A 27,424-nucleotide genomic window follows, 5' to 3' on the forward strand; every position below is an offset into this window, starting at 1 on the left:
GGGATCTTAGGGAATATGTATAAGTGTAGGAACCCAGACAATTGCTGTTTCCAATGCACTACTGAGATTTTGAGTTCAGAGAAAAAAAATAGTGAAGAAAACATGCCAATTTTTTTTCATGGAGCTAAGATTCTGTTTCCCAGACCAATCTGTTATGGAATCCTTTCATATATGTAACATGACAGCAGTCAGACTTGGGAACAAGTTGAATGACAGGCAGTGTTACTCTGTAGTTTTGAGGAGAATGTTTCAGGCAGATATGACAGCAAAAGAGAAGATGAAAGGAATTAGTACAGTTATAACTTTAAAAATACAGTACTGTGGGTGAATAGGAAATATGGACCTACTGCTGGCAGATAAGCACTGACATTTGCTACAATGAAATTGAGGCATATGTGTAATGCAGAGATCAATTCACACATAGCGTGTGGTTTATTTGGGAACACCAAGACCAGCAGGAGAGCATCAGTGCTTCCTTTCCATGAGCACCAGCTTTGCTCCTCTTTGGCTCTTGGTGATGGGGTAGATGGACCATGAGAAATCCAAGCTCTGCTGTGAATCCAGTGCTCCCAGTAACCTGCCCTGGCACACAGCATTGGCCTTGTTGTAGCTACTCTGCTCTTCTCAGGCAGCTGAAAATGGCTGAAATGCACCTTATAACAAAGGACTTTTTAAAAAAATCTATACTATGATTTACAGTACTACCAAGATTTTAAAATGTACACTGTTAGTGTGTAATTGTTATCAGGGCTACCAGTAATTCACCACTGTGTTTTAACTTATAATGTTGTAATTTTCTTGTTAACATCTGAAAATATCTCAGTTTCCCTCTGCAGAAAGCATGAGCCAAAATGACTGGAGGTGCATCAGCATGATCTCTGCAATCGAAAACAGATTGTTATCAAAAAATCAGAGGCTTCTGCTTGGATAATAAAAACCTGCATTTTCCTTGACATATAATTTTTCTAAAAATACCTTTGTAGGTACACAGCTGCAGAATATAGTCTGACAATACAATATCACAGTGACATTATCTCTTAATTTTGGTGAGTTGTGGAAAAATAAGGGCTCTGTCTTTGGTGGGGGGGATGACCACAACTCCAAGCTAATATCTTACCCTGCACTTTCCGTTTCTCACTGATCTTCAAGGTATTATAAAATATCCCTAAGAAACATTATTTAAAAGCAGTCAGATTCTAGTGTGGATCCATTTCCAGAAGGCTTGCTGTCAACATGCACACAAACTGTACCACACTTGAAATCATACCTTCTCACCCCTGCTCCACAGCTCAGGCATATTCAGCTTGGGGAAAAGCTAAAGCCAAAATCCTCTTATGGGATGAATAGCAATTTTAAGTCATGGATAAGCATAGGAGACTAAGTGTTGAGATGGAACAGTTGAGGCCATCTCTCAGGTTCCTAATTGCTCTTTAATCCCTAATTAGAACTCCCTAATTCCTAATTAGGACTCCGTAATCAGAGCCCTATCACAGTCACTTCTGGTACTGGGAAGACCCCAGATAAAGGAAGCAGGGTTGGCATTCAGCTGAACCCATTTTTTCACATTTCTGGCCAAAAATAGATGCCTACAGTTGGGCTCGTTGTCCAGAGTCCCTCAAAAGTAATCTCATCTTATTGCAGACATCCGTAGGAGGCTGTGGGAATTTCACTGTCAGAAATGCCCATTTCCCTTAATTGACAAAGGACAAAACAGAATACTGAGCTTGGTTACAGCCACGTACAGTCCAGATCGAGTTGTGATTTATCCCACTCACAATGCCTGTATATAGAGCTCATTTGCACCATCACTCTTTAATTATAAGGCAGACAGTGAACAGCTTCTCAAGGACACCAAAACAGAATGATTTTTAGGGCTTCTGAGGACAAGACTTAAAATTTAGTATCCGGATACTCTGGAAAAAGACTTTCAAAATCTAAGAAATGACATCTGATAAAGTTGAGAACTGCATCTAGAAGAGAAAACCTAAATGTAAATAAAAAACAAGAAATCTCTGATAGGGAAAAGCTCTGCCAGAAACCATCTGGTCTTGTAATGCACCACAAGCTAAACGAGAGCTGATGAGTTGGTACAGAGAGCATCTTTCCTTCTGAGGTGCATTTACAGGAATCCTGCATGTTAAACAGAGGAGCTAATTATTCTGTGCTGCTCATTCCTCAGGTCTCAGCTGAGTCTTGTGTTCTGTCATATTTTTTGAAGGGGAAAAATCAGCTATGCATACCAGAGGCCAAAAGAGGAAGGCAAACGTATAAGAAACCTACAGAAAAAGTGACCTGTGAGGTCAGGTTGGAAGAATTGGAGTTGGAAAAAGGATGGAGGGGAGTTATAATAGGAACCTTCAAATATTTCAAAGCTTCTTTTGGGTAGGACAGTCACCAATGTATCTTTGTGTGTAGGACAGGCTACAGTCTATTTCATTTGCCATAGGGGAGACTTAGGTTGGATGTGTGGAAAATTATTTTGTCTGAGAGAGCAATAAGATGCTGAAAATAGGCTCTGTGGGAAGCTGTGGAATTTTCTTGAGTCAGGGGAAGCCCCAGGTCTGCTAGAGGGGTCCTGAGCACATGAGCTGGTCTGAAAGGGGAGGCAGGATGGTACCTCTGCCTGTGTGCCTCAAGTCAGGGTCACAGCCCCTGTGGAGGGTGTGGAGGGCACAAAGGAAGCAATAAGGTATTGGAAAATGTGCTAGAAAATGTGCCTTAAAAAACCCTCTATTAAGGATAAGAGAAAACTGATCCTTAGGAAAGAAAAGAGCTTTATACAGTTTGAAAATGTTTAACATTCTGCAGCTCAAAATATTTTCCTTTCCTTTCTTAAACATTTGATCCTTAATTCTACTTGCAAAGCCAGCCTTCGGGTGGTTATAAAAAGACAGATGAGCCAAAAAACAGGTCGCACTTTCAAAAAGGTGGAGAAATAGCAGACTAAACAATCTTGTCTTCCCTTCCAGCCCTATGCTTCTAGGGTTTTTGCAGTGCAGTTAATACAGAGGAAGCCTGATTAATGAAATCTTCTCATATGTCGGATGCTGAGCTTCCACCCACAGGCAGAGCTGAAACACCCACAGACCTCTGCCAGTTGCTGGTAGCCTAAGCAGCAATTGAGCTGAAGCAAACACGCCAATAAAAAAGTGAATTAAAATAGATCTGAGACACAGAACATATCAGCAACTTCATGATGAAAAGAAGTCACAGAGTGGTTTAGGTTGGAAGGGACCTCTAGAGGTTATCTGGACCAGCCCAACAATGGAAAATGTTCAGATACCCTCCAAATAAGCAATGCACTGCCAGAAAATTCAGAGTTATGGTTAGATATAAAGAAACCCAGACCCTGATAGATTACAAAGATGTATCAGTAAGGTGTCCAAATGTTCTGACTTCTGTCCCATGCTAAAGTACCCACACTGGAGGTGTATTTAAGACAAGTAGTTTCTGAATTCAAGAACTGCTTGCTCCCCTCCATACGGTGCGGGCTGTCTGAAGCTTAATTACCAATGCACAAGTTTAATGATTGGAAACTTCAAGGTTTCCAACTCCTTTCTCCCACAAGATGCATTAACCTGCCAGGCAGTGTCAGGAAATTCAAATTACAAAAGTGCTTCAGTAGTCAGCTTACCTGTAAAAGTCATGGACAATGGTAAGGCAAGGAAAGCAAGGAGCCCAAATATAAAGCATGCTGTGAATAGCAAAAAAAAAAAAAAAAAAAAAGAGAGAGAGAGAAAATAAAGACAGTGTTATTGGAGTTTAGAAGTTCCATCCAGTGTTTTGCAGTGTACATGATGCAGGGGGAATATCACATTTATTGTGCAGCATCTGAGGTGACAAGACCAGGAAATGGCCTGTTGCTCTTCCAGAGCTCAAGCCTCCATTTTTTTAATTAATACATTTTAGTTCTTACATTAGTAATAAAACAATGAGAGACACAAAGACTTTTGCTGCTACTACTTTTAAATATCTGTTTGCAAAGGCTTTGTTAGCCTGCTCCAGCTTCAGACACTGCCAGGTTACTGTGTGATAACAAGCAGCTCGCATGAGCTAATCCATGGCAACTGATGAGCCGTGTCTGTTTGCAAAGCAAATAGCAGCTGTAATGCCATTACACTCGGTTTTCCCTGATAGCTAAATAAGTGATCTCTATTGCACAAGTGAAGAGTTCGGGGCTAGTCTGGCTCCCTGACCTAGCTCAGCACATGGACACAAAGACAGGGAACAGCTTATCACTGGAAGGGATCAGCTCTGGCTCCATGGAGGGATGCTCTAGGGGTGTGCATCAACTCTTCCCTTGTATGAGAGGGTCTGAGGTGCTTAGCTACTCCTCAGAGAGCTGCTGCTGTTTCTGAATCCCGATACTTTCCCAGCACAGTCTGATGCTACTGAGGATGAGTGCTTACCTTTGCAGAAAACCAGAAATGATAGTGTCAATAACAATGTGAGCAGCCTATCTTCTGCAAAGGCTGCCACCTCTGTGCCTCATCATGGGCACTCTGCAATATTAAAGTGAGATGCTGCTCCAGAAAATGAGGGGGAAGCATAATGAGGAAATTCTGCAGTGAGCATCCCTGCAGAGCACTTCTTGATCTGTAAGTAGGTGCCTAAGGAAGCAAATGTGCGGTAGGCATAGACTGTGGAAGTAGGCATAAGTTGCAGAAGGGTTAAGAAAAGCACTGCAGCCTCTGCCAAACAATTTGCTCCCTTTGTGCAATGTAGGACTGAACCCACTGTCTGTGTCATGATGCTGTGCAGTGCAGCACAGGATGGCTGTGCAGTGCTGTCAAAGCATCACCATCAGGGTGCTTGTAGGAATAGGGAAACAGCACTGCCTCCATTTGCCAGAAGGAGAAACTGAGTCAGAGCACATCGTGGCACCATCATAGTCTGGATTTTCTGCCTTGCAGTCACTTTTCACAGGAACCCACCCCCAAGCCCCCCCCGCCCCCCCAACCACACAGTGCTCGTGTTTCCTTAACAGGGAGCATAGAGCTCATACTTCTGTGCCTGAGAGATGACTCTCTTTCTCAGAAGCAGCATGTTTTTTATCTCTATGAATTGGTGGAGACTGAAGATATTTTGAGTTGAAGAAAGCACTTCTGTTCCTCTGTGCCACTCCTCCTCCTCTCTCTGCCGGCTGGCCTCTCTCACACACATTCCTGCTCTGGCTCTCCCATGTCTTGAATTCGGCACAGACCAGAAACTCCTCCTCTGCCTGAGTGATATCCTACCCTTGACTAAGCTCTTTCAAACACTGACACCCCAGACCCTTCCTTTTCACCAAGTGTCCCATTTCATGCCAGACACTCTTGCTGTTATGTTATCTAGACTATGATTTTCATCGGCTACAGCAGTGTTTGAAGTTCAGTTGGACTTCAAACACACCCATACACATCACCAGCAAGCAGTGCCCATCTCAACAAACGTACCTAGCGTCCAAATGAACGCAGCTGAAGTGGGCAGGAGCTGCATCGATTCCCCAGTGTTGCCCTAGGTCCTGTCATCACAGTGCTATCAGCAGCTCTGAGTGGAGTCACCAATCTAGTGGAGGTATCACCTCCTCCTGTTCCTGCAGGAACAAGTTGGAGGTGGCACCATGCCATTCCTTCACCAGGCAGTGCATGGATCCGTGGGGAGGGATGCTGTGATGAGCCCTTAGAGGCTCAGCAAGGCCCACATTTATGTGGGGCTACACATCTGGTACACAGGTGGCTCGCATATGTCTAGCATCTCTACCCAGAAGCTTGATTTTGGAGGAGAGAAATGGGAGGTAGGGACAACTTGTGGCTCAAGAGAAAAAGATAATGGTTCATTAATTCTCCTCCCACAGCAGTCGCTGGGAATGTATTTACTCATTATCTTCCCATTCAGCCTTAGCCTCTTAGGTCTGGAATTGGAGGGGCAGATGCATCGTCTGGGAAGGCTTCCAGCGCTGTGTTCAACAAAGTGAGACTCTCAACAATTGACTACACAACTGGCAGAGCTAAAGACCGTTTTCCCCAATTCGTTGAGGGGGGGGAGGGGGTTCAGAGCAATGCTTCTCAAATAGGACACACACACTCAGCCTGCATTTGCCTGGACTGTGCTGCCCCAGTCTGGTCTGAAGACAAATTGCTCAATAAAGTGCAATTTGCCGCAAGGTAGCAAGGCAGTTCTGCAGAGGGAGCTGCTGTCCATGCAGTTTCACACATGTTGCTGGCAATAGCTTTAAGTCAGCAGTATCACCACACCAGCCAGTCAGAAGAGCCCTGGGACCCAATCCTAGAAAAAGAGGCAAGAAAAGACTGGCAGTCTCTAAAACCACAGTTGAGTGAGGTAAATGAGCCCAGGCGTGGTTCAGAGAAACATCAGAAGAGCACCTGCTCTAGGAGCTGCTGTCAGGGCATCAGGCAGCAGAGCCACTGCTGGGGCAGCCATTTTGTGTTTGACATGAGCAAGGCCCTGCTTTGGGAAGCAACACTGAGCAACCCTAATGTGCAGTCACAGCAGAGAAAGAGGAGAGGGAGCAGCTTTCCATTTTGCACATTCCTTGAAATCTGTGGGCAGGAAAATCAGCAGGGTGGTGCAGAACACCTCCTGCCCAGCAGGACTTCTCAATGCCGTAAACCCAGTTTAGCTGAGCTTTCAGTCTCCTGCCAGAGCTCCCCACACTTTTCCACTGCACGGAAGTAAATGAGCATGAAGTCACCACCAACACCATGGCTATGTGGCATGGTCTCTCTTCTGATCTGAAGTGATTTATGACAATAGATATTAATCTACTCACTTTGTGAATGGTATGCTAGTATGGCAGTAGTGCAACCTGCTCAGGAGACCGTATGACAAGCTCTCTGACAATATACATAACAATAAATAAGGTGTTGGGTACTTTAGTCACACTGTTCTATGACCTACCAACTTTTTGATAAAAAGGGAGAATATCTTTTCCAAATTTTGCATTTACTCCTGGGCTTATCTTCATGGGCAAGTTGAGGAACAAAGGTCTGGGTGTAAATTCACAGCAGTCCTTTCTCACCCGCACAGGACTCTGCTTTGAAAGGGGCTGACTTGCAGCAGTGTGGATGTCAGTAAATTTGGTTTACAGTCTGATATCTCAGATGCGGATGCACATGGCAGCCTCTGAGATGACTGTGCAGCCTCATCTAGAGCACTGTGTGCAGCTTTGGGCACCAGAATATAAGAAGAATGTAGTGTCCAAGGAAGGGCTATGAAGATGGTGAAGTGTTAGGAGGGGAAGATGTATGAGGAGCAACTGAGGTCTCTCGGTGTGCTCAGCCCAGAGCAGAGGAGCTGAGGGGAGGCCCGATGGCGGCTGCGGCTCCTCACAGGGAGCGGAGGGCAGCGCTGAGCTCTGCGCTGTGTGACAGCGACAGGGCCTGAGGGAACGGCATGGAGCTGCGTCAGGGGAGGGCAGCTGGGGGTGAGGGAAGGGGTCTGCACCAGAGGGTGGTGGGCATGGGCCCAAGCTGCTGGAATTCAAGGAGCATCTGGACAAGGCCCTCAGACATAGGGTTGAATTATGGGTGGTCCTGTGTGGAGCTGAGAGTTGGACTCGATATTCTTTTTTGGTCCCTTCCAACTTCTGATATTCGATGATTCTATGATCCTATGACTTGAAATCGGCATTAAAGAGGAGCTGAAATAGGAATGAAGAAGCTAGAATCCATCATTAACCTCAATTAACCCAGACATCATGTTGAGGGTTCTTCTGGGAAGTGGGCCACTCATTTTGGGAGTGCATTAAGGCAGTTTTGGAGGATGCTGCAAGGATGCATGTGGAAAGCACTTAGGAAGCAGTGTCACAGTGTGCTATAGGGCAGTGTGGAAAGTAGCAGTGTAACAGAGTCACAGGTATCTTCATCCACCTTTTACTCCTTTATGGTATTTGCAGGAAACCTCTACAAGATTGAGAGGGCCTTGGAGAAGTCTCCAGTTCCAGTGCAAAGTCACCACTGGAGGCGAAGAGAGTGCAATAAAGTTGAGCTGCAGACCAAATCCGACCTCAGTCTCCAGCTGTTTGCTATATGCCATTCATCACTGTCTGCTTAGAAAAGCTTGTATTACTGTGAAACAGGTAACCAGTAGCTGTGTACCCAAGTAAGCTGTGCCAGCGTCACAACACCTACAATTTCAGTTTCTGGTTGCAGCACTGAAACCAGCAGTGCTGTTCTCCTCAGCAACAATTTGGAAGGAGGTGCCAGTAACCTGGGAACATTCAACTGAATGGTGAGGGTTTATACATAAAGATTATAGGCTCTTTGGGGGTTAGGCAATATTGCAGAACAGCTTGTCTGAATTTTATACCATGTCTCTAGCTACTAAATTACAGCTATGTCATGACTTCAGTGCTGAATTTGGCCCCTTGTGCTTAATTTCCAGATGCACTTTTTAAATACAGTGTAGGCATTGCATAAAGAGCCACTGATTTGCTTTGCAAGAGACTCAGCATAGTGAATTAGCCTTTTATTTTGTGGTCAGTTATTTAATATTGCCCTAATGTTCTGAACTTGCTGTATAAAGAATGAAAATAATGTAAATGATGCTGCACAAGTTCAGTGACTCTTCAGAACCATTTAAATATCAGGAAACAATAGGTACAACGTGGGCTGTGCTGAAATGCAATTTGAAAAATGTACACAGGGTGATGAGAAAATATGAAATGAAGCACCGGTGGCTTCAGGAGAGTTTACATTTTAAGAAACAGAAAATCAGTTTGGGATGCACTGGCTGATCCATAGCTAAAGCCAAGTTGATTTTGAACTTAAATCTTAAATGTAAAGAGGAACTAAAGATGATGGGTTTCTTGGGGTGGTATTTATGAGTTGCTTTACACATGGGTGACTTTGTGGGTATCCAGGAAGGTGCTCCTGAGGTAAGAGAGCAGGCATGAGATCAGAACTAATCCCATTCTTTCAAAAAACGTTCAGAAAGATCTTTTGTTTTCTCAGCCATCATTAAAGCTCTGGTACCAGCAGGAAGCAGTGACGTTTTTCTCCTAACTACAAAAATCAGAGGACAATGCATTTGCATTTTTGTTCCATGCACCTCTGGTCAATTCCCCGCTGCTCTTCCAGCACCAGCCCCAAGAGCAGTCCCAGCTGCTTGACTGAATTTTGCTCTTCTAGAACCGTTCCTGCTAAAAAGCACTTGGGACTCATCAGTGCTGCTGTTTGATCTGAAGGACTGCAAGGCAGCAAGGAACAATGTGACTTAATCACAAGTTAAAGTTTGTTCTGAACTTTGAGAGCTGTTCAAGTGAAGACAAAGAAATTCATATAAAAAACCCTGAGGTGATCTCCATGGGCTGATGACTGCAATCGGTTGTATGGGTGAAGTATCAATTAGGCTGAGTGGTCAAGTGGATGAAGGAGTTTTCTTCTCTGTACATCTGAGTGGAATTAGAAACTGCTGTTGATTAAAAGTGAAAGCAAAAATTGCGTGCAACTCAGAGTGAAAAGGAGATACAGTCAGTGGGAGTTTTAAAAATATTGGCTTTTAACCCTCTGTGCTCAACCTGCTCTAATTCACATAACACAGTAGAGGTAGATACTTTAGAGATGCAACTGCTGCTGGATGCTCTATCAGCAAAATTATTAAAATCACTTAGGAAAGGAAAAAAAAAGCAGGGAAGTAAAGGAAAATTCAGGTGGGACTTGATGTCACCTTAACTTCATTCTAGACCTATCTCTATTAGCTGTGGGGCTGTTTAAATACAGAGAGGTTACTTCCAGAGCTGCCTTACCATTGCTGGCAATTTTGGATATGCAGCGGTGACAAGCTTTCTCCAGGCCGGCTGGCATTTTGAAGCACCTTTTGGGCTGTCTGTGGGGATACAGAAGTGAATACAGTTATGAAAATCATAAGCAGTGTCTTCAACTAACTAAATGTCTTGGCTCATCTTCAACTAACTAAATATCTTGGCTCAGAGTGATTCACACACTTTCACTACCCCAAAGACCCCCCCAGGTCAGCCCCAAATGCAGGCAGTAGCTGTCAAAGCATGATGCACTCAGAGTCAAACACCCTGGGAGATGCTTTCCTTCTCTGGCCTTCACAGCCTCTCAAGTCTGGTTTTCAGTGACATAAAATCTGCTTTTCCATTGCTCCTTGCCTTGCCCATTGCTGTTTGCCACCCTACTCACGCACAGTTTGTACAGTGCTGGATCTGGGTCATTGTGAAGAATTGGACAATATCCATGGAAAATGTACACATCTGCCAAAGATTCTGGTAAGTAGGGGGCTGGGGGTAACCAGAGCCCTCGCTTTTGGTTGGAACTGGAGAAGCACAAAGTGCATCTGACCTTGTGAGAAAGCTCAGTGATGGAGGTACAATTTGCTACACAATGCAGATCTCTGCAAATATTATTTAGTGAGCAAAAGTGAAGTAAAGAAAAGGGGAAAAGAGGGGAAGAAGATACTTTTGAGATCGGGGAGTATTCTGAAGAGGAACGTAGAATGGAAACTACAAACCTCAGCGAGCTCAGAACAAAATGCCTTTCATTAGAAAGTAGCTGGATTAGAAAGTAGGTCTTTGTAATGAAGAACTTTTATGATGTGGGGTGAGGGATGAGCAGCCAGTGAGTCATCCAGGCTGGGCATAAAACAGCACCGGACGGTTAAATAGTCCAATCCAGTGCTGATGGGAGTGTTCATGGGAGTTTGGAAAGCTCTCATACACATGTGTACATCCTCCAAGCCTCCAGGACAGCATAGGTTCACCATTGGCATCAACTGGGTGAATAGGTGGAGAAAAATGAGACTGAGGTTGTTCTGAGGTGCAGAAGAAATACTGATCAGAAAGGGACATATGGGTGATGGCTAAAGTACTGGAAGAAAGAGATCCCAAATCACACCTCCTCTCCCTTTGGTCTCAGGACATGGAGCCCACTAGGATGAAGATGAACAAGACCAAGCATAGCCCACTACTAGTTATGTTGCTGCAGGTCATTTCTGCTCAGCTGCTTGTTATCTGTGATAATCGTGATACTTGTTGTGCAAAACCATTTTTCACTTCTTATGTATGTACCTATCGTAAGAGCTCTGCTGGGTTCCCAGCAAAGGACTCTGTATTTCTGACTTGCCAAAGCAGCAATGGGGACAGGAGTGCATGTGGAGGAGGCAGGAATGGAGGAAGATGCCCCAAATCAGCTTCTTTTAAATTCTCTAAAAACCAGTATTTTAAGTGTGCCACATTTTGTTCCAGGCCGACATGAAACCCATTCCAGCAGTTTCTCATTGTGCATGCAGAACCCAAGCTGGCCCAAACCCTACAAGGATTGCAAGGCCCTAGAGAGGAGGTGAAGACAAACTCGCACCAGCCCGGCAACGCATGGCCATATACCCCACACCATCACATGTCCAATCCCTACCATATATGGCTGAGATGTGCAAGCAAAGAGACCACAAAGATGATAAAGAGCCTGGAATAGAGATTGTCTATGTCCTCAAGGAAGGCATACTCCTCCTTCAGACACCACGACCTTCCTCCGAAGAGCAAAATCTGGGCTTTGGATTGCAACTACTGACAAATATTTGAAGAAAGGAAATGAGCAGTGTTGCATGCTCAGGGAAAACAGGAAGAAGAAAGGGAAACTGGTAGTTTTCAAAAACAATTGATACCCTAATTTTAAACTTTAAAAGATTTGGTAAATGTTTGCTCTTAGAATGTGCATAAATAGACATTAATTTTGAGTATGCCACTGGCTACTGACAATTATATTCCCAGTTATGTAAAGAGATCAATAATACAGCCTTCAGATAGCTTCATCTCTAGAATTACTTTTGTGGCTTCTTACAGAAGCCTTGCTAACAAAATTAATGCTGTACTAAAAATTGATTGGGCACGAAACTGTCCTGAGCAGGACTGTGCGTGGATGGGAATGCTGTATTTCTGTAAGCAGTGGGTAAAATGTATTCCATCTAAATTCACTCTTACTTTACGCTAAAGTAAAAAAAGTGAAGACAAACCGAGGGAGGACTCGGTGTACGTGAGCATGTCCCCATCTAGCGATGGAGTCCAGAAATGACCGAAAGAGAGTTCTGGGCTTGCAGTTTAACACGTAAGATAAAGCAAATCGTGATGGCTACGAACAGAACGTTCACACAAGGGCATAATGCACATAATTGCTAGGAGAGGGCATCAACCTATCCCTCAGACCTCAGATTTGACTGCTGCAGGACTGACAAATCCCTACAAAATTCCCCTAGATAAACGCATGCTGCCCCATTGCCCAGACTTTCAGCTTATCTGCAGAAGCTGCTGAGTGTTGCAGATAAATATTTTCCTGCATGCCAGTGCATGAGGGTGCTGAAGTGCCATTCAACAGGCAGGCAGGTAGGCGATGGCTTTGCTGATGTTGGGAACTGGCACTGACTGAGTTTATGTTGGCTGAAACTTGCAGGAAACTGTGGTGCAGCATGCAGACCCATGGCATGCAAAGGCAGCTCAGGTTGCCCCCCACACGGTGCCTGCTCCCAGTTTGCTGGAGAGTTGGGAAAGTCACATGCAAAGGGGAAAACAGTCAAAGCCAGAAAAAAAAAAATGTGAAAGACAAGAGCAGGCTTTTGGCTCACCTCTCAGGAGCTGTTCCCAGCTAGCAGTGGAGCTCAGTCCCTGCATCATGGACCCTACAGTCTGGTCCTCTCTTTATTTTGAGCAGCTTTAGCTTAAACTGTTGTGCTGGTCATTATTTTCACCCTAAATGTTTCAGTTATGTGGGTCAAAAGAAGAAGAGTACTGTGACCCACAGCATGAGCCCAAATGAGGACCATTTTTTTCCACACTTATCCTTCAGTATTCAGTCTGCTCCAACTTAGCTGTGCCCACTCCCCACTTCAGATGCCCCATACAGGAGCGAGGAACACAGCAGGCAGCTTTTCCCATGCTTCCTAAAGCCTCAGCTCCCACCCGATGTGCCAAAGGGTGCAGGGTCCCACTGAGAGCTGGTCCCTTACCTGAGAGCGCTGCAGGATCTGAAGCACTTCACCAGCACACGTGGGAGATGGGGCTGTGAGACCACGAAATCCAGCCTTCAGCAGGAGCCCAAAGGGAGAGCCCACTTTGGGATGATGCCTTTATTCCTCCCAGTCTCTCATTTGCACATCTCTTGCCAGTCTGAGGAATGTGGGATGCAGTGATGCAGGGTGAGGGATGTGGGATGCAGAAGCACAGCCGTCAGAGCTGAACCCCCCTCGTTTCCCACTCCCACAACTGCAGCCACAGCCCACTCGGGCAGCTCCACCACGCAGCAGGGGGAAACAAAGGGCCCAGCTCAGCTGTGCCTCTGCCGGAGGGAAAACAGTGATCCCTCCACTAAAGCTCTTATTAAAAATATATATATGTATATCCTAAGATCCGTAGCAAATATGAAGCGTTTAGTCCATTCTTCGTGCAGTTTCCCCCCTTCCTATCAGTGCAATTGATGGAGCTCTTTAGCACATCTGAAGTGCTGGCTCGCTGCAATTTCTCTTGTGGTGGAGGTCTATTTGTAAGGTGAGTTCTTGCCTTCTGTTTGCTGCTTCTGGGCTTACAGTGTGAGTGGCCTTGCTTTATGGAAAGCACTTGTTCTGTGCAAGAGGAAAGTGGATTTCATGCACAAAACTTCTCCAGGATAAGTGACAGCACAGCTCACTGCAAATATAACTCCCAGGTTAGAGCATTGCTAAAGGTTCTGCACTGAGAAAAGGGCTTCAACACTGGGGTCAGGCAAGGAAAGGAAAATGAGGGTGTTTGACAGTGGCAACTTCACATGCCTTTGGGTCAGCAAATGTGTGGAGGACATAAACACAAACACTGAAAGTGAAGAAGAGGTGTGACTTTCAGCACCAGTAACATGGCACTTCCAGGAGCAGTAAGTGTCATATCAAGAGGCAGCAGCAAGTCCTAGGGAAGGAACCAGGAATGTGAGAACACAGCAAACATAGGGTAAAATCCCGCTTTGAGCTGATTCTGCAGATATAAAGCAAAACAATTTCAGAAAGAAAAATAATTTTGCTCCTTTGACTTTAGATCCAAGATTGGAATCTTGGAGAATTTTGGTTAAGGGACTTTGGCAGCTAAGCAAAGAGGAAGAATAAGGTTTTTCTTCATTGCCCTTTAGCAGGGGTTGCTTTAGCACTTAAGCAGGGAACCCAATCTTTCTGTAGGGTCAATGAAGAAAGAAGGAACACGCTCCTGGAAGCCTCCTGATGTTCTCCATTGGTGTTGTAAGAGGTACAACATGAGGACACAGACGTTTGTCACAGATTGATTGTATGCAACCTGAGTTTTAACAGCAATTTACAGGTTATTAATAGTTTTGCAGTAAACTGCAAGGTTAGTAGCAGTTAATCAGCACTAAATCATTAGCCAATTTATCACAGTGATTCAATAGAATTTACTACAGTCAAATACAGTGACTTACTTAAAGGCTGAGTGGCTGAAATAGAGAACATGATGTTGTGTGGTCCTAATTCTTCTTTGCCATAGTGTGATAAGCACCATGCTGTGAGTTCCCAGGTCTCTTAATGGTTAGTATATGGAGAAATAGAGCCCTGTTGAAATGCAGTCTTTCATCTGCAGCTTGTGTTCATTATCAGTTTGCTTTCCTTCCATTTAATACTTTTACCATAGGGCTTTCTCCTAACTCTATGACTCAGAAGTCAAAATCAATACAAAAAACAGTCCCCCATCTCCTATTCCTGTTGTTATTTTCAAATTGGAAGAATCTGATTTTGTTTTCTTAAGTGATGCATGGGATCAGAGATGTCACATTTTCTTGTAAAAAATATCCTCATACATTGAAAAATAAACAGTCAATGGGAAAGAAATCCAGTTTACATTTCATTTTTTTCCACTGTTCAAGGCAAAAATTGTATTTATCTGCTGATAAATGCTCTGCTTGCTCAGGGGAAACCAATCACCAGGACTGACACTTTGCAACACTTCTGTGACCGACTGTAGGGATGTCAGAAACTGTAACGTTCAGTCATCACAGATGATCTTGGCAAAAAATTATGGGGATCAGGAGTCCCCATGGGAAATGCCACTAGTGTTGGTTGTAACTGATCAGTGGTGATGCTTTGGGTGCCATTAAACTGCTTGATTCCAGTGATTTTAAAGGAGAGTTTCATGCAGCCTTGGGAAGATAGTGAGTGTGACTGAATCGTTGTTGATGTGGAGAATCCCAATGCTTTGTCCAAAGGCCACCAGGAGGTCAGTGTCCCCATGTTCCTGGATGGTCTGGAAGCTGCAGAGCTCAATGTGAGAGGACTTTGTGAAACACTTTTTTGCATTGATTCATGCAAAATCATACTGTCTCTTCTCACTCACATCACTAAGGAGCTTTCTTTTGTGTGGCTGTCACAATAAATTACAGAGCCGTGTGAAGCTGCTGCTGTGGATATTTCAGTTCCTCAGCTTCTGCCTTAAAGACTGTCTTGGGGAAGTCAGCTTTATTTGTCAGTCTCCATGGCAGCTTATTGGGCCAGTGCCCAAGAGACAAAGCAGAAAATGAGACAATATCAGACTGCCTGCTTCACACTTCTCCTTTCTCAGGACAATTTACTCTGTTTTAATCTAGGCCTAAGAAACAGAAAATGAGAAAAGGACCAAATGTTCTGGATAACCTATGGAGAAAGCAACTTTAATAAACGTCCAAATGGGATAAGTGCTGGTGTGGCAGCTCTCCCTCATCAGGTTACTTAGGGGATCTCTGTTACCTACTTCAAATCTGCAGCACAGAAGCAGGGTGGGATTGCGTTTGCTGAAGAAAGTGAATTACGGGACACAGAGCTGTGGCTGAGGATATCTGTGAGCCTCCAGCCCTGCATGCTGAGAGAATATCCTGTGAAAGCAACAGGAGATGCTTCTGGGCCCACAGCCACTGACCGGGGCAAGGTGTCCAGACACCACTTTCTTATTTCTTTGAGTCTTCAGTGTCTATCAAATGTGCCTGAGCTTGGCAAATGGATTCAAAAGCTTTTGGAGGGAACGGCCAAATTGGCAAGGCCCAGGGCTACAAAAACACATGGAGCGTTTCCATAGGAAGCCAGGATTAAACAAAACACTTGTGTATGAAAAGTGACTAACAAAATAACTTCTTAGGAATGTGTGCTGTTCTCCTGTGATGAAAAAAAGAGCTTTCTTTCCCTTGTGTTGAATTGGATTCATCAGGGAACGTCTCCCACTGGTAACGCAGGACGTGAATTAAGGCCTACATGAGGCCCATAAATTCTCTCTTTGTGCCACCACAGAGCATGCTGGGCACATGTGTAGAGTTTGTAAATCCTTGGGGAAGCCCTTGGAAAAATGAAGTGGGGAAAAAGGATAAGCTCCTCACACAAGGGTGCCACAAAACCGTGAAACATTTCTGGCTTAACTGTGCTTCATGCCAGAGCATAAGGGGATGTTATCACAGCTGAATAAAATGCTGAACTCTCTTAGCAGCAAAATGCCTCATTTGGTATGGTAACAGGAATAAACCTCTCCATTCCAACATACGTATGATTAAAAAAAAGCTAACAACTCATAAAGGTTTTACAAACAATGAAAAGAGTCGAAGCCTTTAAAATTACTCTGCGTAAAATACAGTAATTGAAATCAGCTGTTTAATTTGCAGTTCTGCAGATCAGAGCTAATATTCCCACCGTATGCAGCCATAAATAAAACACACTGTTCCACTGATGACAGAAGAAAACGTTGCGCATTTTCATTTGCTTTATTTGATTTTTTTTCACTTATACAATATGCTTTTTGCCACCTGTCTATCCATTTATCTTAAAGGATAACAAAACAACCTGACACTGTATCTGTTCAGCAGAACTGTAAATACTACCCTCCAAAGGCAAATCCCTCTCTGCAGCCTTAATGTATGGGAAACAACCACACATTTACTGCAGAGTGAGTACAGTGTGCAATAACAATGAAAGTTGTGGAAAGATTTCAAAGCAGGAATACCGCAGAGTGATTAGGTGACTCCAAACAAGTGGAGGGTGGAGTACACTGCAGTTTTCAGATTCACGGAGCTTGGAATTTCTGGTTCAAGTCTTCCATTAGGATGTGGGAAGAGCAATGGCTTCACTTAGTTCCCTAGGTGCCAGCATCCAGTCCCAGCTGAGATGCTCTGTTTATTTTGCCTGGCCTGAAGTCACTAGAAGCATTTTCTGTGAGCGTGGTCTCATACCTGCCAGCCCTGCTCAGCCTGCTTAACTGAGGATATCTCAAACAACCCTTATACTTAGCTTATACTTAGCTGAGCAGCTCTTGCATTAGTTATATGTGCAGTGTGATGAGAAGTGAGCACGTATATAGCCTGTAAAGGCCCATATTGCTGACACCCTCATTTAGGTATCTGCAGTCCATATGCCAGCACCACTCTTGCACAGGCAGGAAATGCAGGACATGGGTTAACTTTGTGTTTCCTTCTTCTGTGTGGTTGTGTTGGGGGTGCTGGAGCCCCATATACAAGGGAGAAATACCTGCAGAAATAACCCTCCCTTTTATGCATGTGTGTCTGCCAGGGTTCAAAGGGAGAGACCCAGCTCACTGGATGCTTGTCAGAAAGGTGCTTTGGCAACAGCCACGTGTTTCCATGTGCAGAACAGCATTGTTTCATGGCTGGAGAAGACATCTAAGGTAGGACAGGGGCGTGTTCACCTGCTCAGGTCACTAGGGGAGGAAAACATTGTCCATGGAGGAGGACAGAATATGGAGCCAGGGAGGAGTGTGAGAGTTAAGCTGGTGGTGGAGACAACAAAGGGTCAGTGAAGACCTTCAGAAAGAAAGTGCCTTCTTCAGGAAATTTCCTTCCAGGCCGGTTTCTATTTGATTAAGAGCCTAAAGTCCTTGGGGACCTCAAGATCTTCCTCTGCCAAGAGGAGGTGGTCACAGCTCTCTGGGCAGCTGGAGCATTACTGGCATGGCACAACAGACCCTGTATTTTGGGCTCCTTTTCAGTATGTTGAAGAGCTACATGTATAACTGAGCTACAGATGCCAAAAGGTACAATTTTAGGTCTAGTTGCAGTTGTATGAATGCCAAGTCAGGAGCCAACTCAGCCTAGACTTAATCAGGCCTCTGGCTGATACCCGAGAACACGGACTCAAATGGTCCTCTTCTGGTGAAGAGCAGGTCTATTCGTTGCTGCTCCTACTGAAAATCTGTTTCAGAAGAGTGCTGTTATTTGAGGCCTGGTTATAAATTACAAAATCCTAAGGGTTTTCTTATTCCTTTGTGGATAAGATGTGACAGTCTGTGTTTGGGCTGCACAAGTACCTCAGTCCTCAGCAGATGGCACTGTGCTCAAAGGTTGACTCTGGACAACACAAAGGAGGACAAGCTGTCCAATCAGGTGTAGAGGTGTTTCTATGGATTTGGGGCACATAAGGAAGTTCCCACTACCTGGCTGGCAAGATGCTGCCCAAAATGAGTCAAGAGCAGGGAAAATAGTTGAAGTCAAGTTACATTTCCGTGGAGATAATGTGTGGGATCTCAGTGCCTGCAGCACAACCCTTGGGGGAAGAACCATGGTGCCCACGATGGGTACATAAGAATGGAAACCCCATCCACGTGGACAGAGGTGTGAATATGAGATATGGATGTCTTGTATTTTCACTCATTTTTATCAGGTGCAGAACTTCAGCTTCCTGGGTCCCCAGCTCTTGGCACAGTTCCCTCTGCAGTAACAGAAAGAGAAATAGAGTGGGAAAAAGGAGAGACAGAAGAAGCAGAAGGAATGGAGACACAAAGCAGAAGTGTTACAGTTAGCACTGTGCTGTTCTGCTCTCTATCTTCTTTTAGTTTGCTTTTTGTGTTGGTTAAGAGTAAGCAGAAGACTGACATAACCAAGGTGCTTGTGTGTCTTGATCTTTTCTATTCACAGGTGGAAAAGAGAAGAGCAGCAAAGAAGACACTTGATATGTTCTGATGACAGAAATAGCATGGTCAAATCTCATTTCAAATCACACCAAATTCAATATAGGCCCTGAGTAGTGTCCTCAGCAGAAACCCAGCACAGAAGGATGATGTCAGTGTTCTTTATTCCGAGGCAGAATAGAACAAGGTTAGTCAGCATTTTCCACTAGTCTTCAAAAATAGTGTGCATAGGAGGCCTTAAGTGTTGATTTGTTCTAAATTGAATGCTTCATGTCTTTTCTTTGAAGTACAGTTGCATTAATGGGATCCTCAGATCTGTAAATCCAGAGTAGGAAACAATAAAAATTAGCTAAGAATAACATAGGATTAGAGTCTACCTCAGCTTCAGCCAAATTAGCTAAGAAAGCATGTCACGATGTCTATTTAACATCTCCAAGGGTTTTGAAAGGTGCACTGAAAGCAGAGTGTAACACTTTCATTGGCCATATTTGCTCTGTACGTGAGGGAGATCTGTGCAGTATTTGAAAGAAAAGGTCTTTGTCCCTTCTGGAATCTGCTCAGCTCAAATCCTGCCTCCGTGTAACAGATATCTGTTGGACCCTGACCTAAGACATAGAAAAACAACTGTGGTTTATTTGTTTGTTTATTTTTAATATTCCCATTCTGTGCGTTTCCCTTTGTGTTTGTGTTTGAGGTGCTACACTGGAGAAGCCTCTTTGGGAGATGTTCATAGGGACTGTTTCTCTTGTTCAGAGCCTGAGGTCATTTTTGTGCTCTCTTTCCCCAGAACACTGATTGCCTCAGGTTACTTACAGCCTGGCAATTGACATTTTATTTGCAGGAAAGTTCATCCATGCTTTACCTGAGATTTTGGCCATTTGCTTCTTCCCCAGGAGATACTGACTGCTGATGCTATCCTTCCACGTGTTCCCAGTTCACTCAGCTATTCAGGGTGCCACTTACAGAGTGCTGATGAGAGAGCACTGAATAGGACAAGACAATTCCCTCCACTTAACATCTCTTCTTCTACACATTTAAAGCTTGCCAGTGGAAGAGAGCATGATGAAAGAACAAGATTGAAAGAACTCATCATTTTTCCAGACTATTTGGAACAAATCATGGGCTTTATGCTGATGGGGATGGATGCTAAGAGACGTTAACTTTTGCTTCACTGGGCAGCTAATTGGGCTCCATGTATCCCCACAGTCAATGTAAATCGTAGAATCATAGAATCTCAGAATACCTTGGGTTGGAAAGAAATGTAAAGATTATTGAGCTCCAACCCCCTGCCATGGGCAGGCTTGCCACTCAGCAGCTCAGGCTGCCCAGGGCCCCATTCAACTTGGCCTTGAGCATTTACAGTGATGGGGCACCCACTGCTTCTATAATGCAAGAACATAAGATCTGCATGAAGTGTAATACATACTGAGCTTATCCTTAATGCACATAAACCTTTGGTGGTCAATCTTGCTAAAGAACGCAGTGGTCTCTTAGCAGCTGTGAAGACACTTCTTGTGTGATCTCTGCTTCTGAGCTATGAAGAAGAGGTGATTGTGAACCTTTTTCCCTTTGCTGAATGTTCAGTTTAATCTGTTCAGTTTCAATCTCCAGGCCAGACACTGTCCTATTCCATAAAATGCAATATGCAGGCTAAGTGGGAGCCCTGTGGGGTACAGTGATGAATAAACACCCGGTGAGTCTTATTGATCAGCACTGCAGACTTTTTGTGGTATTGGGAAAGTAACAATATTTGCTTGAAATTGGAACAGAATGACCTATGTATATTGTGAGGCATCATGATATATCGAGACAGCAGAGAAGAAGCAAAAAAAAAAGACAAGAATTGCCCTCAGAAAAGGCAGAAGTGTGGGAAATGAGTTCTTTGGGTTGACCTACAGGGTTCAGCTAGCTTATCCTACTAAGACAAAGGCTGAGTGGTTACATTTAATCCCTATGAATATATCAAGGATAAAGAAAAGAACAAAATAAAAAATGGATTTAGAGCAAATGGGTATAAATGGGCCATGAAATAGAAGCTGATTTGTAACCATCAGAGCAGCAAGAGTCTGAAACAGCTTCTTCGTGCCAATAGGAAATGTCTTTTATTAATGATCAGATGAGAAGACCACACGTGGTCTTCATCTGGTCTGAAACTTTAGGCCGTGTAGAACTGCTGAGTTTAATTTCATTAGATTAACTGAAAGCCTGGAATTGAGGTCTTTGGTTGATTTTTGTTCAGTGTTTTTATGTTTTTTATTTTTTGGCTTGCACTGAGGTGTTTGGAATAGGTTTGCTAAGATCATTTCTCAGTATTTTGGAGGTATGTGACTGTATATGAGGTTGTTCAGGGCGGTGAGAAGGTTACAACGGAAAGACATTTCTCCATCCTATTATTGTTTTTGTATGGTGATGGTGAGATGGAGTATCTCTGAGACAAGGACACTGAGGGCTTTTTTTTTGCTGAAGATGTGGTTTACAAAAGGATTTGTAGCCAAAACTGGGCTTTGATACACCACTATAATGTGCCCAAAGTTCCCCCAACCAAACAGAATTCATCTACTGGGCTCTCATTGAGGTCATTTAAGGTATTTTGTGACTCTCTAATTCCTGTCCTCTCATTTTCTCTCTAAAAATATCTGCTTCCATAGTCCAAATATACCTGAGCACTTGCAGTAAGTTGGTCCTTCATGTTTCCAGGAAACACACCTTTGAGTGACTTAGCTCCACGTGGACAGAATTTAAAGCACCCTGAAGAGCCAACAGTGTGAGCTATGAGCCAGCAGTGTGCGCTTGCAGCCCAGAAGGCCAACTGTGTTCTGGGCTGCATTAAAAAAGGGGTGGCCAGCAGGGAGAGGGAGGTGATTGTCCCCCTCTACTCAGCTCTTGTGAGGCCCCATCTGCAGTGCTGCATCCAGGCCTGGGCTCCCAGTACAGGAAGGACGTGGAGCTCTTGGAGCGGGTCCAGAGGAGGCACTAAGATGATCAGTGGGCTGGAGCACCTCTCCTATGAGGAAAGATTGAGGAATTCTATGATTCTACAACAGGTGAGAAAACCTGACCAGGCAGCTATAAACATTGATCAGGAAGTGACAGGTGCAATTCAAATGATGGAAGGACCACATTCTTGAGGGGCCAAGCAATCCCTCACTCACTCAAGATCCCTTCCACTGTCACCAGTGTGTGTCAGATGCCCACATGCATCAAGGTCTGCACTTCTGTCAGTATTGTATGGCCCTGTTAAGGTGTTATACAAATGCTAAGTTTTCCAGTAGCATGGCCACAATTACTAGAATCTTTGGTTCTTTGTATTTTTGATAATAGGAGATGGTAGGAATGAGAACAGGAGTCATACCAAGTAAGTAGGTATACATTTTGCACCTATCCCTAAGATTTCACTCTAGTAAGAGAATGAGTCTAAACTAGGTTCAGACTTCCCTCTGTATTCAGCCCTGGTGAGGCTGCACCTTGAGTACTGTACTCAGTTTTGAGCCCTTCACTACAAGAAAGGCTTTGAGGCCTTAGAGTTTGACCAGAGAAGAGCAAAAAAGCTATGAAGTTTCTGTAGCACAAGTCTTATCAGGAGTGACTGAGGGAACTGAGATTGTTCACTCTGGAGGAGGCTCAGGGGGGATCTTATAGCTCTCTACAACTGCATGAAGGGAGGTTGTGGCAAGGTGGGGGTTGGCCTCTTCTCCTGTGTAATTAGTGATAGGACTAGAAGGAATGGCCTCAAGTTGCACCTGGGGAGATTCAGGTTGGACATTAGGAAAAATTTCTTCTCTGAAAGAGTGGTTAGTTGCTGGAATGGGCTGCCTAGGGAGGTGGTTGAGTCACCGTCTCTGGAGACGGTCAAGAAATGTTTAGATGTTGTACTGAGGGACACAGGTTAGTGGGTCAGTATTGGTGGTAGGTGGACAGTTGTACTGGGTGATCTTGGAGGTCTTTTCCAACCTTAGTGGTTCTATGATTCTACTATTCTGACTTGTCAGCCATTAGTTCTGCACTCTTAGAGATACCTGCAGAAACCCAATGAGTATTGTTTTGATAAAAATTGAAAGAGTGTTTGCAGACTCGTGGAAAAAGATTATACAATTTAGTCATTTTCTATGAGATAATAATGTTCTAATTGAAAAATGTACTCTGATATAATTACCCTACATCTTCATAAGGCTGCCTCAGGAGCACAATAAAAGAACAGTTTTACCGTACCATGTGAGGAAAAGTACTCCAAGTACCATCTCATGCACATTCTACAGAGAGGAGCATCATAAAATCAAAACGTTTTCTTAATTTGATCTGGTAACCTCTTGTGGCAGGATGTGAAGAAAGTTTTAGGCACAGAAATCAGAGGCAGACTTAAAATGGGACATGCCTTGTGCCCCGCTACGCTTTAGGGTATCTACCCCAGCTTCCATCTGCAGCTTCTGAGGGATATGTTCTTTTCTGCCAGACCACCTGTAGAAATCAACTCTTTGCAAGGGAAGATAACAGCAGGACAAGCAGGAATGGTTTTAAGTTGAGGGAGGGAAGATTTAGGTTGGATGTCAGGGGGAAGTTCTTTACAGAAAGAGTGGTGAGGTGCTGGAACAGGCTGCCCAGAGAGGCTGTGGATGCCCCGTCCCTGGAGGTGTTCAAGGCCAGTTTGGATGGGGCCCTGGGCAGCCTGGTCTAGCATTAAATGGAGAGGTTGGTGACCCTGCGTATGGCAGGGGAGTTGGAGATTCATGATCCTTGAGGTTCCTTACCACCCTGGCCATTCTGTGATTCTGTGAACAGGCTGTAATTCCTCAGTGGCTAAAACAGCACTGTATGCCTGTGTGTAAGCAGCTGGATGGCTTCCTCCGTGCCGGAGCCAAACTTGTTATCCTGAGAAATTATTCAGCTGAACCCAAAAAGGGTGAGAGAGAAGAAGAAATCATTCCTTGTTTCTCCCTGCCTTTTTTCTGTGCTCTGGGTTGGGCAGTACTTTCAAGAGTGAGCCTGTTCTGCTCTTGCAAAGAAACCAGTCCAGAAGTTGCTGTGCCAGGCTGAGGCCCAGGCCTTGAGAACATGGCATGACCATCAGTGGTCTCCCTCAGTGTTAGCTCTAGGAGATCTCATTTCTGCACAGAGATTTTTGGCATTACCTTGGAGTGTGAACTGCCATCTCTGGGCACACTACAGCAACTCTTCAGCTTTGGCACTTCAACAGCAGCACCAGTGCTTATGAGCACCTATATCCTCTTTTCCCTCTGGCCGGCTTGAGGAAGATGTCCACTGTATAATCTGAAAGCTGCCTCATCCTCATGTTGATAAGAATAAAGCCAGACGTAATGAAAACCTGTAAGTCTTCCTCCAGCATCAGCAGTGCAAGAGCTAGTTTGGGCAGGACTATGCTGTAGTGCATGCAATAGGATCGTGAATATGTGCATAGTCTATCTAGGCTAGAGAGGACCTAGTCTAAAACATCTCTAATATCACAGTCCACTGTAATATCCATGGCAAAATTAGCTAAGTAGAAACTTCATTTTAAGGAAAGGATGTTTTATTTGCAGTTTTTACTGGGCAGGGAGTGCCTTGCTGGGTCTTACAGAGATGGCTAGAACCAAACTTTCATGACCTATCATTGCAACCCTGGGGAGAAGAAATGCAACAGGTCCTATTTACTGGCATTTCTGCCAACCTTCCATTGCCACAGGAAGCACAGGAAGAGCAGAGATGGTGTCAGGAACTCCTTTGATGAGGGAGGAATGTGTGGTGCTTCAGAAGCTGCTCAGGAACACAGTATGCTCCTGATAATCGACTTTTGATACATTTGCTCACTTAATTTTTCCATTCTTCTAAGCATGTGGTGCAGTACCACTAAGCACCCCTAGATGACACAGCCCTGCTCAGAGTATGCGCCAATTCTTGCTGGGATTATTCTCGTACAAAGTGGGATAACTGGTGGGTGAGGAGCTCCAGGAGAATGAAGCAGAAGTTGGCTGACTTTCTACTTTCCCCAGCTCTGAGAACCCAAATAAGAATCATAGAATCGTAGAATAACTGGAGGCATTCAAGGCCAGGCTGGATGTGGCTCTGGGCAGCCTGGTCTGGTGGTTGGCTACCATGCACATAGCAGGGGGGTTGAAACTAGTCGATCATTGTGGTCCTTTTCAATCCAGTCCATTCTATGATTCTATGATTCTATGATTCTATGATTCTATGATTCTATGATTCTATGATTCTATGATTCTATGATTCTATGATTCTATGAATATTTGTGTATGTGTGTAGGATCAGGAGAAGACACACGCAGGGATTTGGGTTATTATCCCCTGCTGATCAGCAACTGCCAAAGTATTCCTGCAGATGCAGAGCCTGTTACAGAAAGCCCTCTGTAGCTGCAGTGCATCACATGCTGAGTGTCTAGCAACATTTATGTGTTGTGAGCCTGGCCCCAGTGCCTTCTGCTGAGAAAAGCAGCTGTCGGGCACAGATTGCTGCTTTTTTGCCTTGCTTTTCTGATGTTTTTTTCAAGCAGGAGCTAAGCTCACATGCTTTATGTTTTTATAGGTAGAGCTTCAGGGGCTGATCTAGAGGCAAATCTACATGTGACTCTCTGCACATCCAAGAAAATAGGGGTAGGGGACAAAGCAACAGTGAAAAGTTCTCATCTCATTGAAACCAGGTACTGATCTTTCTCTGGTAAGGTAGCATTAGTAATTCATTCCCCTTCAATGCAGGATTTTTCATCTAAAAAGCTTCAATAAACCCTTACAATTGCTGCTGAAGAATTGGATGACTGCTGCAACTGTCAGGCATACTTGGGCTGTCACTCAGGCCCATCACTCAGCTTCAGTCCTTTCTGCCCTGTGTAGAATGAGGTTGGTTGTCTTGTTTAATTCTGCTCAAGACTAATTATGCACCATGTCTTTGCTGAAAAACCCATGAATATTTATTGCTCAGTGAATAACCAGCCCATAAAAAAGCCAGCTGATTCATCCATGGAAAGAATGCTTTGCAACCTTTGTTTTTATTATTCTTTTATTACCATGTAAGCCAGAGATTAAGATGACCTGTTAGACCATTCTGTGCAACTTCCTGCAAATTCAGGAGACTTACGCCTTACAGCTTTATCATTAAGTGCTAGAGAGAGAAAGAACCTTTCAGTATGCAAAAAGCAGTTGTCATTTAATATATTTTGATGTCAAAAAGCCAAGAATTTATCTCAGTTATTCAAATCCACATGTCAAATTAACATCCATTTAAACTAAAATTAGCTATGTTTTCTCTTACAAAGAACTTGAAGCACATGAAATGCTCTTATGAGAGCTCCTATTCCTTTCTTCCTTCACAGGAGAGCAAAACAGCATTCCTCTGGTAAGGGTGCTATCAGCATAACACAGTGGTTGAGATCCTTCGGACCTTTCACACTGTGGCACAGAAGAGACCAGAGTTAATCCAGAGCCTCTTACTATCTTCTCTATCCAACTCTCCCTAGACTAGCCTGGCCCATCTCCTGCCTCTTCTCTGAATGGACAGCAGACTTGGTGTGAAAGTCAATATATCCTTAGACCATAATCAAACTTCTTATGAGTGCTGTTCAAATAAATGTTAAAGGAAAAAATTAAAGATTATGTATAATTAGCTTAATTTCAGACGAGTAAAACTGAAATATAGGGAAAACACGGTGAACGCAAATGCACCTTACGGGTTGGCAGTGCAATTCCTGTTCTCCCTTTGATGCTGTGGGAAGGTCTGGTGTGGGTGATGCAGGATGTAGGCAATGCACTTCTTGCTCTCCAGCTTTGGAAATTGGAGAAAAATATGGAACTACTATGGAAAATATGTCTGGGGCAGAAGGGCCCCACTTTCTCCGCACTGATTGTGGAATTTAGTCACAAGCCAACGAGGAGCTGATAAACCTAAACCTCATATTTCTGATTGATTCTGAAGAGTTTTTCATTCAAAACTCCGGGAGTTCACAGTGGGCTATTTTGCATTCAGGGCCAAAGCAACGGTGTGGAAGAGATGGACTGCAACTTCATACCTCTAAAAACAAAGAACATCGGATAGCCCAATGTGTCTTACTGATGGATGGCAGCAAAGAGATGGGTCATTAGTGCCAAATCAGCACAAATATTTGAACAGGAGAAATAAATAGCTCCTGACCTCACCTGCACATTTGTTACAATGCAGTCATCAGGAATCATTCCTGATGCATCTACGGAGCTAACTGGTGGGAGATGTAGAGCACTAAGAAATGGTGAGGAGTCATTTGAGTCAACTGACAGGTGTCATACACTGGAAAGGTAAGACTGACAGAAGAAAATTAAATGTGATCAGTATATGTACGTATATATATCCACATGTGTGTGCGTATGTCTCTAATTTCCCACTCATTGTGTCAGTCATTACACAGAGGAATGCAGGAGTCATGTGAAATTGGAGGAATGGAGAGCATCCAGTCACAATCCCCAGCCCTGCCACTCTGCCAGGGAGCATGACTGAACGGGTGAGGTGCCACAGAGACTAAAGGAGCAATTAGGATAATGAAGCTAAGAATATCAGATAATAATACCAAAAAAACCCTGTGCTTTTGCC

General features: G+C 44.1%; 1 protein-coding gene across 1 annotated transcript in view; it reads right to left on the reverse strand.

Annotated features, from left to right (window-relative positions):
- TMEM272 (transmembrane protein 272) overlaps positions 1-13,995 on the reverse strand; it is a 21,770-nt gene extending 7,775 nt beyond the window's left edge. The window contains exons 1-3 of the mRNA XM_031615759.2: positions 12,961-13,995; positions 9,749-9,828; positions 3,635-3,694 (exon numbers count right to left, since the gene is read on the reverse strand). Coding sequence (XP_031471619.1) covers positions 3,635-3,694; positions 9,749-9,806 — 118 coding nt within the window. The 5' untranslated portion in view covers positions 9,807-9,828; positions 12,961-13,995. The remainder of the gene's footprint in view (positions 1-3,634; positions 3,695-9,748; positions 9,829-12,960) is intronic.
- Positions 13,996-27,424: the final 13,429 nt, after the last annotated feature.

Source organism: Phasianus colchicus, chromosome 1 (genome assembly GCF_987193195.1).
Source record: "Phasianus colchicus chromosome 1, bPhaCol1.hap1.1, whole genome shotgun sequence".
NCBI lineage: Eukaryota > Metazoa > Chordata > Aves > Galliformes > Phasianidae > Phasianus > Phasianus colchicus.